This window comes from Danio aesculapii, chromosome 3 (genome assembly GCF_903798145.1).
Source record: "Danio aesculapii chromosome 3, fDanAes4.1, whole genome shotgun sequence".
In the NCBI taxonomy this organism is placed as follows: Eukaryota; Metazoa; Chordata; class Actinopteri; order Cypriniformes; family Danionidae; genus Danio; species Danio aesculapii.
In genome coordinates, this window is record NC_079437.1 from 40,589,407 (window position 1) to 40,603,268 (window position 13,862).

The window sequence follows — 13,862 nt, forward strand, 5'->3', positions numbered from 1 at the left end:
CTAGCACTGACCCGCTTCCCAGTGCAAGTGTTCCTCAGCCTCTCACTGCCTCCTCGTCTCGCCGCAAAAAGATGCTCACTTTTGCTGAAAGCCACAAAGATCCACCAAAAGTCAGATGTCCGTCTTCATCCGACGATGAGGACCCTCATAGTGGTAAAACAGCCCAGGAGATTCGAACAGTGCCGACCATGCTGGACATTTCCACTCTGTTAACGGTGAAAGGAAGCTCACCTCAGGCCAACCCCAAAACCAGTAAGAAGAAGAAGCAAAATACAGCTTCCTCTTTGGGTTCTCCTTCACGGACTCCAGAAACCGTTTCCAAAATGGCTCACAAAGAAAACGTTCCTGAGAAGAAGCCCCCGGAAATGGGTCTCAATAAAGCTCCTACGGCCCCCAAAACAAACTCTATTGTTAACGGAGTCGCAGAGAAGCCTGCAGAAGCACTGTCCTGTACATCATTTCCTGAAAATATTACTTCCTCAAAGCAGCCGGTTACTGATCAAGCTCCTCCATCTAAGGAAGAAGAGTTTCCAGCTCTTGTCTCCAAAAAACCTCCACCTGGTAAGAGGGTTTCTTTAAAGGGAAATTACACAAGATGTTTAGATGTGTGTGTGTGTGTGTTTTTTTTTTTTTTATGAACTGCACGATAGAGAAAAAAGGAAATCGATGCTGTGATATGGTGTGATTGTCAAATGTCATGTTGGCAATAAGTAAGGCCAGGCAGAATCTGCGGACATTTTTTGCTATTTCTGCGCAGAATTTTTGTGAAAAATATGCAGATTTATGCTGAATAATTTTGGGTGTATTATAATTAAAAACTTAATATATGACATCAAAAATAATCAATTTTTAACTTTTATTTAATGTTTACAATGCAAATCCAATTAGATCCATTTATTTGGTAAACAAAAGACTCTCATATAATAGATTACTAAAACACAATATATATTACTTTACAAACCGTATTGTTAATAAATCAAATGAACACTTTCAAATTAGTCATTATTTTTACTGAAATTAACTTAAAAACTGAATAAATATAAGTTTACACATTTAAACAAGTAAATATAAAGACTCCATGATGGGATAGAAATTGGTGGAAATCTGCGGATTTCTGCGTGCGCAGGTGGGCCTAGCAATAAGGTAAGTATTTTATGATGGTGTTGTAAAATAAAAGTCTCGGTTCGTTTACTTAAAGGGCCATGAAACCCCACCCCCCACCCACAAATAACACGCAAATAAATAAGTGTCCTAATAGTGTTTTTAGCAACATGGGACGTATGACTGTCAACATCTCCAAAAATGTGTTTTGGTGTTTCCTGGCCGTTTAAATCAAGCTGTTCTGAGATGCAGAGTCGTACTCGTGTACTGTAATGGTCATATTGTGGGATTCTCTGTGGGATTTAATTTAGTTGTTGGCAAACATCCAAATTAAAGCTTGATCTTTTTTTTTTTATTTAATGATAATTACAGTAAATAGTTTCTAATGTTTTGTTGAATGGATCAAATAAAAAATCTAATTAAGCAGATTTTTTTTAAATGTAGAACTTTAATGTAAAACTTTAGTGCTGTATATAGAATATAGATACATGTGTTGCAGAGAGGTGCAAAAAACTACATTTATTTTCCAAGCATTTGTGTGTTGTATCCATGCATAGGCTGTTTTTTTTTTTTTATCTAAATTTGGTCGAGTAGATGTGGCCTTGCTATCTTTATACCTAATTGCCCAATAGGTGCTGTTATGCTATTGGCTAGATTGGAGCAGTGGTGAACCTATAGTGTCTCAGAGAGCTGAAAAGAAATACTAATATTAGGAGTAGAATCAAACAGGGAAAATGACAACAGCAATTAAGAATCTGAATATCTGGTATTCATTCATTCATTCATGTTCTTTTCGGCTTAGTCCCTTCATTAATCCGGGGTCGCCACAGCGGAATGAACCACCAACATATCCAGCATGTTTTTACGCAGCGGATGCCCTTCCAGCTGCAACCCATCTTTGGGAAACATCCATACACACTCATTCACACACATACAACTACGTACAATTTAGCCTACCGAATTCACCGGTACCGCATGTTTTTGGACTGTGGGGGAAACTGGAGCACCCGAAGGAAACCCACGGGAACAAGGGGAGAACATGCAAACTCCACACAGAAACGCCAACTGACCCAGCTGAGGCTCGAACCAGCGACCTTCTTGCTGTGAGGCAACAGCACTATGTACTGCGCAGCCGCGTCGCCCCGTATCTGGTTTTCAGTTGTCCATAATGTTTTGAAGAATATTTGCACATTGACAGGTTTTTTTTATTTTTTATTAATTAATTCATTTATTTTTAACTAGAATTATATTTATTCTATTTCACGTTATTGTGATTATTTCTCTTAAATTATATTCATTTTAAATGTCTAGGTTAAAAAAAACAACTTATTTTCCCTTTGAACACAAAATATTTTTATTTTGAGAAACATTTTAAATATTTCTGGAGCAGTAAACATGTCAGGCGAACAGTTATCGTCCCATGCCTACTTAGAATTAGACCAGATTAAAATTGCTAATAATAAAGTTTATTATATCGCAAGAAGTATTGTCGTAGTCAACTCAACAACAGTATATTTTATTTATTTCTTCTAATGCACAGCCATTGAATGTATACTTCCATTTGATAGTGAACATACATGCATGTTCACAAAAAAAATTCTTGTGATACATGTTTGAAATAAGATATTGGTTAATTTCATCACTAATCTACTCCTAACTAATTAGTGCAAACAATGGTTGCATGGTTAGAATAGTAAGGTGACTTTTGTACTTAAATTATGGGTACTAGTTTTCTCCTAGTATATACACATATATTGTATAAAAACAAAATATCTGTTGGTTGTTGTTTTTTCCGGTATCTTGCCGCCCTAAAGTGTTTTGTTGTGTTTTCCAGGTTTTAAAAGCGCGTTTCCATTGAGGAACTCTCAAAGTGCTCTTCCTCCACCTCCTCCTCCTGGCCTCGGGCCTGCTGTCAGTAAACCTCCTCCAGGATTCACTGGCGTCCCACTCAATAGTAATGTGGAGGATTCTTCAGTGTCCGCTGTTAACAGGTGTGTGATTTCTGTCTCACTCGCTGTTGTATTTCAAATTGAAGCAGTAGTTCTTCCAAAAATTTTAATTACCCCAATTTTCTCACCCTCGAGCCATCGTTGAAGATGACTTTCTTCTTTCAGATGAAACGTCTAGAAGTTCTCAAGGTATTATGCAACTATTAAAGGAATAGTTCACCCCAAAAATTTAAATTATCACAATTTACTCACCCTCAATTCATCATATGTGCATATGACTTACACATTCGGAGTAGTTTTGAATATTATCCTGGCTCTTCCATGCTGTACAACCATGTTAGATAGCGGTCCTTTTATTGAAGCTTTCAAAAGTGCATAAATCCTTTGTCGAAATAACCCATATGTTTGTCTTGCATCATATGACGTATACATCGGTTGTGCACACTCATTCATTGACCGCTGGAGGTTAGTGATTTTGTTTACACCTCAATTTGCTAATATTTTTGTCATAAAACGCATTAATCTGCTTTAGAAGTCGTGTGTTAATGCCCTGGAGTCATATGGGTTAATTTGACCAGGGATTTATGGGCGTTTGAAGCAAATATAAAAACCACTATCCAACACCATTATGCAGCATGGAAGAGCCAGGATAAAAGGTAAAACTGCTCCAACTGTGTAAGTCATTAACACAGAGGATGCGTGAAGGCGAGTTAATTATATAGTCATTTTAATTTTTGGGTGTGACATTTCTTTATTAGTTACACTATACCTTGATCTTCTAGATGTTTCAAACTCAGTATTAGAGAGAATGTTGATAATATAATGGCACGCACTATGCAGTATACATATAATTCATAAATACTGACATAATAATAGCAAATTTGAACATTTTAATTTGAACATATTAAGTTGAACATTTAAAACAGCCGTTTTTTTCTAGATTGCCTACATTAGTATTGATTGTTTTGTATTGTAAATTTGATTATATTATATCAGAGAAAAGCATGCCACAGTTTTTACACTTTTCATCATTTTTTTAATAAGAAGTGCTTAACCTCACTAGTCTCATTGTGTTTTCTTTCAGACCAACTCCTGCTATTGGATCCTACCTCATACCTGATCATTTCCAGCAGAGAAACATGGACCTTATTCAGTCTATTAAGAATTTCCTTCAAAATGATGAAACCAAGTTCAATGAGTTTAAAAACTATTCAGGCCAATTTAGACAGGTAACTATCCTATTTAATAAATGTATAGTCGTCTCATTGTGTAGCACCATTAAAATCTTTTAGGGAAGGAAAGATATGGAGACAACCTTTAGTAACTTGTTATAGAACTTGTTACTTAAACATTCATTGAATATTTTTAACCTTAAATCTTGATGTATATTAAAATCTATTCACCAAATGTTTAGGAAAAAAGTGATCAAGTTCCACTAGGCCTAGATGGGGAGAAACGCAAATACTGAAAATTGGCATCAGTGTTATATTTTATAATTATTATGTCAAATAGATTGTCAAATGACACAACCTTTTACAAATAATACTAACACTTTTTTTGTTTCAGTTATTGTTTAGCAAGTCCTCTTTAATTTACATATATTCATGCAGAGAAACAAATGAAAAATGAGTAAAGCAAATAGAAATTATAGTAACAATCACTATAAACCACATTCATTCTTTGTGTGAAGTCTTAAAACTGAAACTAGCACAAATAGTCACGTCTCTTATTCCACTCTAGTTCAATTATGTGACCCTGGACACAAAACCAGTCTTATGTTGCAAAAGTCTATTTTTGGCAGTAGACAAAAATACATTGCATGAGTCAAAATTATAGATTTTTCTTTTATGCCAAAAATCATCAGAATATGAAGTTAAGATCATGTTCCATGAAGACATTTAGTAAGTTTCCCACCCTGAATAGATCAGCCTTTTTTTTCTATTTATAACATGCATTGCTAACAGCTTAATTTGGATGACTTTAAATGTGATTTTCTCAATATTTAGATTTTATTTGAAACCCTTAGTTTACAGATTTTCAAATCCTGATATTGTCCCATCCTAGTGAACCATACATCAATGGAAGTCTTATTTATTCGTAATTATCTCAACTTCTAAAAAAACAAAACAAAAAACACACACTCATGACTTGTTTTGTGGTCAGGGCCACACATATTTGCTCATTTTGCACGTATTTCATGCTTGATGTTAACTGTATAATATGAGTAGGGCCAGACGGAATCTGCGGACATTTTTTGCCATTTCTGCAGAGAATTTTGGTAAAAATCTGCGGATTTCTGCTGAATTATTTTGGGAGTATCATAACTAAAACCTTAATATGTACAATAAAAAAAAATTATCTTTTTAACTTTCATTTAATGTTTAAAATGCAAATCCAATTAGATTCATTTTTTTGATAAACAAAGCAAGTCTCTCTCATAATATCTCTACTAAAAGACAGAAAATAGTACTTTACAAACTGCATTGTACATAAATCAGATGAACATTTTCATAGAAGTCAATAATATTACTGTAATTAATTTAAAAAGTGAATAAATATAGATTTACACACATTTACTCACGTAAATAAACAGAATTAATGATGTGCTAAAAGTCTGTGGAATTCTGCGGAATTCTGCGCACGCACATTCCGTGTGGGCCTAAATATGAGTCTCATTGATCATGTAACCCTTCATTGGTCCCACTTAATATTAAGTGACCTTAACTAATATGTACTTGCATCAAAAAATAAATACAATGTATTTACTGTGTTCATAATGTAATGGAGAACACTTCTGGTGCTTTTGAGGTGGGATATGGGTAGGGCTAGGGATAGATTTGGTGGTATGGGTAGGTTTTGGTGTAAGGGATGGTCAACAGTGTAATTACATAACAGGAAAGTAAAGTTCGTAGACGAACTTTATGGTGGCCTGAGAAAGCCTCATCTGAAAGTTTGAAGTAGTTTAAATAATTGAAGTAGTTTGAAACGGTCAGCATAGATAGAAAAGTACATACATGTGAGCATGTTTCTATTATGGATTGCATGTTTCTTGCTAGGCAGTTGACAGGGGGTTCTAAGTGGTTGCTAAGGTATTGCTAAGTGGTTGCTAGGGTGTTCTGAGTGGTTGCTAGGTGGGTGCTAAGGTGTTCTAAGTGGTTGCAAAGGTGGTTGCTAAGGTGTTGCCAGACAGTTGCAAGTTGTTGTTATGTGGTAGCTAGGGTGTTCTGAGTGGTTGCTAGGTGGTTGCTAAGGTGTTACTTGGTAGTTCTGAGTGGATGCTAAAGGCCCGTTTCCACTGAGTGCTACTGTCAAAAGGCATACCGTACCACTTTTTTGGCACCCTTTCGAAAGGGTACCAAACACGAGAAAGGGTACCAAAAGGCGGAGCTAGACGCACAGCTGAACACTTAGTTTACAGAGATCCGTCATTCACTTACGCAACAAGTCAGAATGAAAACAAAGGGACCGCCATGTTTAAAATACACAGCCGAGAGATTACAGCATATTTATATATACATATAATAACGAGCCATGGTCAACCCAGGCTCAAACAAATCTTGTCGTCGTCTTGATAAACAGCCACAAAACCAAAAAGAGCAGATTTTACCCTGTGCCCTGTAGTTTTTTTACAAGCCAGTCTGAAGCGTGAGCGGTTTCACTTTCTTGCTTGCCCTCACGTGCACGTCTTTTTGAAATAACAAACTTCTTGAGCTGATGATAATAACGTGCGCTTGATTATTGACGTGCTTTTAAAACCCGATCCTGTCAGACACTGACAAACGCGAGAGTGAAGCGCGAAAGAACAAAGAAACAGCCGGAAACGTGAACAAACTGCCATGTTTAACTATTATCATCATCTTTTGGACTATTATAAACTCAGAATGATGGAATTACTTTCTAACAAGAGGTCCGACTATGGGCTATGTTTTGTGTTGTTTTTGAACCCAAAAAAGGACTAATTGTATGCTGTGTGTAGTTTTCCTGTAATTGATAACATATCGGAGACTGTAAGAGTCTGTATGTGTTCATATCTGTTGAATTTATTCAGTTATTTTATATAATTGCAGACATTACAGTAGGCTGTTTCGCAGTCATTGATCTGCAGTTATAATCAAACTATGTTCATTGAAAAGTTAGTAATAAACATTTCTACACAAGTATTTGTGTGTAAAGCATCTGTTTTGTGAAAAGTGCTTTTCATATGATATGTAAGCGACCCGTACAGCTTTACTGTAGACATTTTCTCGATTGAAGAGGGGTTGCTAGGGTGTTTTGAGTGATTGCCAAGGCATTGCTAGGTGGTTGCTAAGGTGTTGCTAGGTGTTTGCTTGGGTGTTCTGAGTGGTTGCTAAGGTGTGTGTGGTTGCTAGGCAATTGCCAAGGCGTTGCTAGGTAGTTGCTAAGGTGTTACTAGGTGGTTGCTAAGGTGTTGCTAGGTGGTTGCTAGGGTGTTCTGAGTGGTTGCTAAGGTGTTGCTAGGTGGTTGCTAAGCTTTTGCTAGGCAGTTGCTATGGTGTTCTGAGTGGTTGCTAAGGCGTTGCTAGGTGGTTGCTAGGGTGTTCTGAGTGGTTGCTAGGCTATTGATAAGGTGTTGCTATGTGGTTGCTAAGGTGTTGCTAGGCGGTTGCTAAGCTATTCTTGGTTGTTGCTAGGGTGTTCTGAGTGGTTGCTAGGCAGTTGCTAAGGTGTTCTGAGTAGTTGCTAGGCAGTTGCTAACATAAATTTGAAAGTTTCTAGCATAAATTAGCATGGTTTTAATATAAACTAGCATGTTGTTGGCGTGAATTTAGTATAGCCATCTAGCATGTTGCTAGTATGTTTATAGTATGGATTAGTATGTTTGTTAGTATATTGTTAGTATGGTTTGGTATGTTGTTAGTATGTCCAATGTAAAGTCAATGGCAGTTTTTTTTTTACAATGGAAGTCTAAGACAGTTGCTAGGGTGCCGTAAGTGGTTGCTAGGGTGTGACTAGTAAGTTGAAAGGTCATCAGTGATTGGTAGTCTGAGTTAAATGAGCCCAAGCTTAAGTCTGGTGTGACAGTCTGGTGGAAAGTTATGAGGTTATAAAGTTTGGTCCAATGATAAGTCAATGAGACTTTTCCGAATTTTCCAAAGTCTGACCAGTTGGAAAAGATATAGCAACCCGAGTCGGATCAGTTTGGAGTTAGTTTGGTGGTTATAGTATGAACGGTCTAGGAGGAGATGCGTTCTTAAAATAATCTAAGAAGAGGAAGAAGATTCAGTTCATGTAGTATAACAGTATGCTGACTTTCTCAAGCCACCATAATGACAGCGATTTAATCAATCATGAGTTCAATGTGTAAGACATGTATTTACACGATAAGTACATTTAGTACATTGTAACATTATTAATTTCCATGTAGGTACATATTAGTTAAGGCCACCTAATATAAAGCGAGATCCATTGACTTGGACATGGACTAACCATTCATATTTACCATTGATCTCCAGTTGTGTATATTGTATGCAAATAAACTCTCTTTCCTCTTGACCAGGGTGCACTTCCGGCTGTCCAGTACTATAAAAGCTGCCAAGAGCTTCTGGGAGAGAATTTCAACAGGGTCTTCAACGAACTGCTGGTTCTCCTACCAGACACTCGCAAGCAACAGGAGCTCCTCACTGCCCATGGAGACTTTAAGGCCCTTGAGAAACAGCAGCAGGGCTCCAAGCCCAAAAAGAGCAAGAAAAAAGCCTGGCAGACCGGCACCAGCAGCAGCAGCAGCCTGGATCTGGACTGCCAAGTGTGTCCAACGTGTAAACAGGTTCTGGCGCTCAAAGACTTCAACACCCATAAGACCCTTCACATTGGTGATGATGACTTCCCTTCTCTACAGGCTATAAGCAAGATTATCAGCTAGCGGACGTTCACGGCTCTCCACAACACACACACACAAGCCTGGTGCTGCACCAGAATAATAAAGCAGGATGCTTGAGAGGAGGATGATGATGATGTTTACTCTGATAGTTCAGGTTTAACAAGTTTTGACGTCACCTTCTTTTTGGTGGGAAAGATCAATCCTAGACGCACGCAAGTAGAGCTTGTTAAACATTTCCAAGAGGTTTAATCTACTTGAAAAGCTTGAGTTCTAACATTAATTCCTTTTATTGCTCCTCCAGTTGATCATCTTGACTTGTTCTCTTCATCAGGTTTTCCAATGCTGTTAGCATGGTCATTTTTCGTTTTTTTTTTTTTTGTAACGGTAAGGATGGCTGCCTTTGAAAAATAACCTATTTATTTCAGAACGCTCCTGCCGTGTGATTTGAAATCGATTCGTTTCTCATCTGTTTATAAACTTCGCAGCACATCAAAAATAAAATGGTTAATACGTCGAGTTTTCTTACGGTAAGCTATGTTGATCTGTCAACTGGTTCTTGACAAATGACATTTCTGAATGTTTGTTCGTGCTTTAATACTTTGCAATTAAACTATCGAGCCAGGGAACAAAATGCATCGCTCAGAACTTCTTAGGCCAACGTGTGATTGTCTTTCACTGTTGTGTCGGCCATTTTGTTGACAGAGTTGAGGTGATTCATGAATAACAGTAGCCATCAATTCAGCACATGAGAATCGGTTATTCTGTCTCATTTGACAGATTGACATCCTGACAGAAAGACCAGCATGTTTGTTGTTGTTTTTTTTTTTTTCCTGATCCTTATCACATCTGTGCCATTGACCAGTAGGACCAACAAAAGCTCTTCCAAACACTGCTTTTAAACATGGGGAAACAGAATGACACAGCGGGGCAGCTTTTGATGAGAAAGCCAGTTAAAACACGACAACAACACAAGCTCCTGTCCAGTTACGCTCATTTACAAGTGTCGATTTCATTTTTGATATCAAAGATTTGACAGTTAATTTCTGATATCGTGAATGTCATTGTTACTAGTGGAATAAGTAATCGTGGACATCAGAAACTACTCTCTTAACTGCTGAAATCAGAAATACATTTTTAGATATCAGAAATAAGGAATGTACCATGTTGAAATATAATTGTCATTTTAACTAGTGACAATAAATTCTTGACATTTGAATTTGGATTTTACATTTTTACTAGTAAAAATCTGTTTTTGAATATCAACGATTCAAGTGCACCAGGAAGCCTTTCTGTGTGGAGTTTGCATGTTCTCATGTCTGTGCAAGTGTCTTTGTATTGGTTTCTGAGGGTTGTTCTCTTATTGCTGGATTGCAATTGTGGGGCAATGGGCATCCACTGTGTAAAACATGTCAGAGTAATTGGTGGTTCTTTCCGCTGCGGTGAGTAAGCTGAAGGAAAGTGAGTGAGTGAAATGTAATTCCTGCTGTTAATCATTTCATTTTTAATAACAACTGAATTGCTAGTTATGCCAGTCACACTAGAGTTTGAGCATGCAAAATTCTGTCATACGGCGAAAAGGGGCGGGATTAAACAAGGTGATTAGACGTAATGTTTTAAATTTCTCTCCAGAGAGGTCATGTTTTGATTTTTGATTGGTCTCACGCAGTCACGTGAAGCAATTCTCAGGTCAGAGTTCACCAAGCTTGAATGAAAGTCTATGGGGAGAAAAGTGTAGTGTGACCGCAGCTTAAATCTGTTACCTTTTTATATCGACAACTCAATGTCGCTAGTGAAGATGTAATTTCTTTCATGCATGTGATTGCTACTAGTAGCAAAGTCCCTTGAAGGCAAGTCAATTCACTCGGCGACCATCTTTGAAACGTCTCTTGGGCAGTATGCTTGGGTATTCTGTCTGAATGGGGAAACAAGGACCCTACTTGACAAGCTTATGATTGAATTTCATATTAGGAATCACCAATAAAATTAATCAACAGCTGTCTCTCTAGTTTCACTTCTAAACGACCAAAGTACACAAAATCTGCAGAAACTCAGGTCTGGCCCAAGCCCCTCCCCCAGAGTATCATCAGTCTATAGCGATCGTCGATTGGCTCCTGTACTAGTAGGCGGGGCTTTATTCACCATATTGACAGTTACACTTTTCCCCATTCAAAAAGATACGAGTGACATGTCTTGTTTTCTCTATAATCTTTGCTAGTAGGCAAGCTATTTTATAGCTCAAATTATATTCATATCAGAAATGCATTTCCAGATATCAGAAAGAATAAATGTAACATGTTGAAATCCATTTACAGAGATCAAGAATTTATATATATATATATATATATATATATATATATATAATTCAACAAGTTACATTTGTTATTTCTACCAGCAATTAGGAGAGTATTTTCCGATATCTACAATTACTTCTTTTACTCGTAACAATTACATGATATCAGAAATTAACATTGTCACTAGTGACATTAGTATTATTGATATAAAAAATAACAGATTAATAGCAATTCAGTTGTTGATATCAAGAATGGAATGATTGATACCAGGAATTACATTTCACTCATTCACTTTCCTTCGGCTTACTTAGAATTGAATCAAAAAATGTGTGTGTAAAAGAAAAAAAAGCCATGCGCTTTCAAAGAACAACACCAGGGTGAGTAAACCATGATTCAGTTTTCATTTTCGGGTTGTGTTCTCACAGGTTACAAAGTTGATAATTCACTGTAATTAACCATTTAGTGATAGAAGAGCATTGAAAACGTTAAAAGGTGCAGCTTAAAACATTAAAAGAGACCTATTATGACCTTATTACAAGATGTAAAATAAGCCTCAGATGTCCCATTGTGTATGTGAAGTTTCAGCTCAAAATACCTCACCAATAATACTTTTATACCTCCTTGAATCTGCTCCTTTTAGCCTTTGATCCAAATTGTGCCATTTTAGTGACTCACTTTAAATTCAAATGAGATTGTGCTGCGTTTTTCAAAAGAAGGCAGAGCTACAAATGCATACGTGTTCAACAGAGCATCAGATTCAAAACAGAGACTAAAGACATCTCTGTGAAAACCTGAAAATATGTGAAGAAGTGGCTCAGAAGAAGGCAGTCTATGGAGACTACTGCGTTCACTTGTGCATCCTAAAACTCAACATCTATAATGCCTTGAAGTCACTGACATTACCTTCGACAGGTACAGTGATAAAACTCTAATGACGGACAGCTGTTTCTCTCTCAGGGCTGTTTATGCTAATGAGAGAGAGATTATCACTAATGGGTGGGACTTTCCTGTTTTTATGAAGTATGATTATAAAAATGTGCGTATATATATATATATATATATATATATATATATATATATATATATATATATATATATATATATACACACATATATACACATTTACATACATATATATATACATATATACAACAGTTCTGTCTGGTTCTTAAACCTTATTGGCTGATTGCCGTGAGATATTCTGCCAGTATAACAGCACTCGTCCAGCCCCTTCATCCTTGTATTACGCCATCCACATACAGCAACAAGCAGAGGACGCTCTACAGTTTGACAAATATTGCAGCTGTTGGACAACATAATGTACTTTTGGGGCTTTTTAGTGAAGAATGTAGTTGTTTAGATTGCAATTATGCATTTTATTTAAGGATAGTGTCTATTTTAAAATATTTATCATTTCTGAGATACATTAGCCTGTCATTGAGCAGACCAAAGACGCTTGACGTTGTTTACCCACAAGATGGTGATAGAGACAGCATAATAAACCCTTAAAGGAGGAAAGATTCTGCATAATTTTAAACTACAGCTGATCAAATCATTATAAAACTGGTAAGTGACTTTCTAAGTCGATCTCTCTCTTTTGTATGTTGTAGTGCTGTTTTTAAACCATTGTGGTTGTACTGTGTTGAGTGTGAGATAAGACTCATCTCAAAGTGTTAAAACCAGAGATGGCTATCTGTTTCTAATGCATCTCCTGTTCTCTCTACTTCAGACTAGTTCAGTAAACATTCATTCATTTTCTTTTCGGCTTAGTCCCTTTATTAATCTGGGGTCGCCACAGCAGAATGAACCGCCAACTTATCCAGCATTTCTTTTATGCAGCGGATGCCCTTCCAGCTGCAACCCATCACTGGGAAACACATACACTACGGACAATTTAGCCTTCCCGATTCACCTGTACTGCATGTCTTTGAACTATGGGGGAGGAACCTGGAGGAAACCCACGCGAACGCCGGGAGAACATGCAAACTCCACACAGAAACGCCAACTGACCCAGCCGAGGCTCGAACCAGCGACCTTCTTGCTGTGAGGCGACATCACTACCTACTGCGCCACTGCCTCGCCCCTAGTTCAGTAAACAGAAAGAAGAAATTCCCGCATGTGTTTATCAAGTAGTGACTGCGTTGCTTTGGCTTTTTCTGGATTAATTATTGTGATCTCCTGATTGCAACAGAAATACTGGGAAATCTCTGTAGACTGATGACATTTCATGCCGTTCAGCCTTATAATCTTAAAATGTCAGCAAAATCACCTGTTTTGTCATCACATTAGGCATTATGCTAGAGAATCATTCAAACACTAGCTCTAAAGTGACATTGGTAAAGTAGCAACAGTTTCTGCTGTTCTGATGTCAGCTGTAGATGTGAATGAATGGCGCAAAAAAGTAGTTTCTCTTACAAAAGGGTTTTTAGACTCTCGTGTTTGATTTTCTTTTTTATATACATGATTATGCCGTAGAATAGTTGTATAAATTCAATATCACATTTGCAGCAGTGCGATGTGGCTGTATATCGTCACTCCCAATAGTGCCGAAATACAGCCACATCGCACACAGGCTGGCTTTATTTAAACACTGTTGCCACATAACTGCTTAAGCCACTTATTTAATTGATTTTTGAATAATAGTTCCCCTTTAAAATAATCTTGTCCGAGTCATTAAAGAAG

At 37.2% G+C, this 13,862-nt stretch overlaps 1 protein-coding gene across 1 annotated transcript in view; it reads left to right on the top strand.

Moving 5' to 3' along the window:
• The window catches only part of znf598 (zinc finger protein 598), a 19,209-nt gene extending 9,104 nt beyond the window's left edge, over positions 1-10,105 (top strand). Inside the window, 4 exon segments of the mRNA XM_056453986.1 lie at positions 1-561; positions 2,936-3,092; positions 4,135-4,279; positions 8,569-10,105. The exon segment at positions 1-561 is cut by the window's left edge and continues 287 nt beyond it. Of these exon segments, the coding sequence (XP_056309961.1) occupies positions 1-561; positions 2,936-3,092; positions 4,135-4,279; positions 8,569-8,931 (1,226 nt within the window). The 3' untranslated portion in view covers positions 8,932-10,105.
• The last annotated feature ends 3,757 nt before the right edge of the window (positions 10,106-13,862 follow it).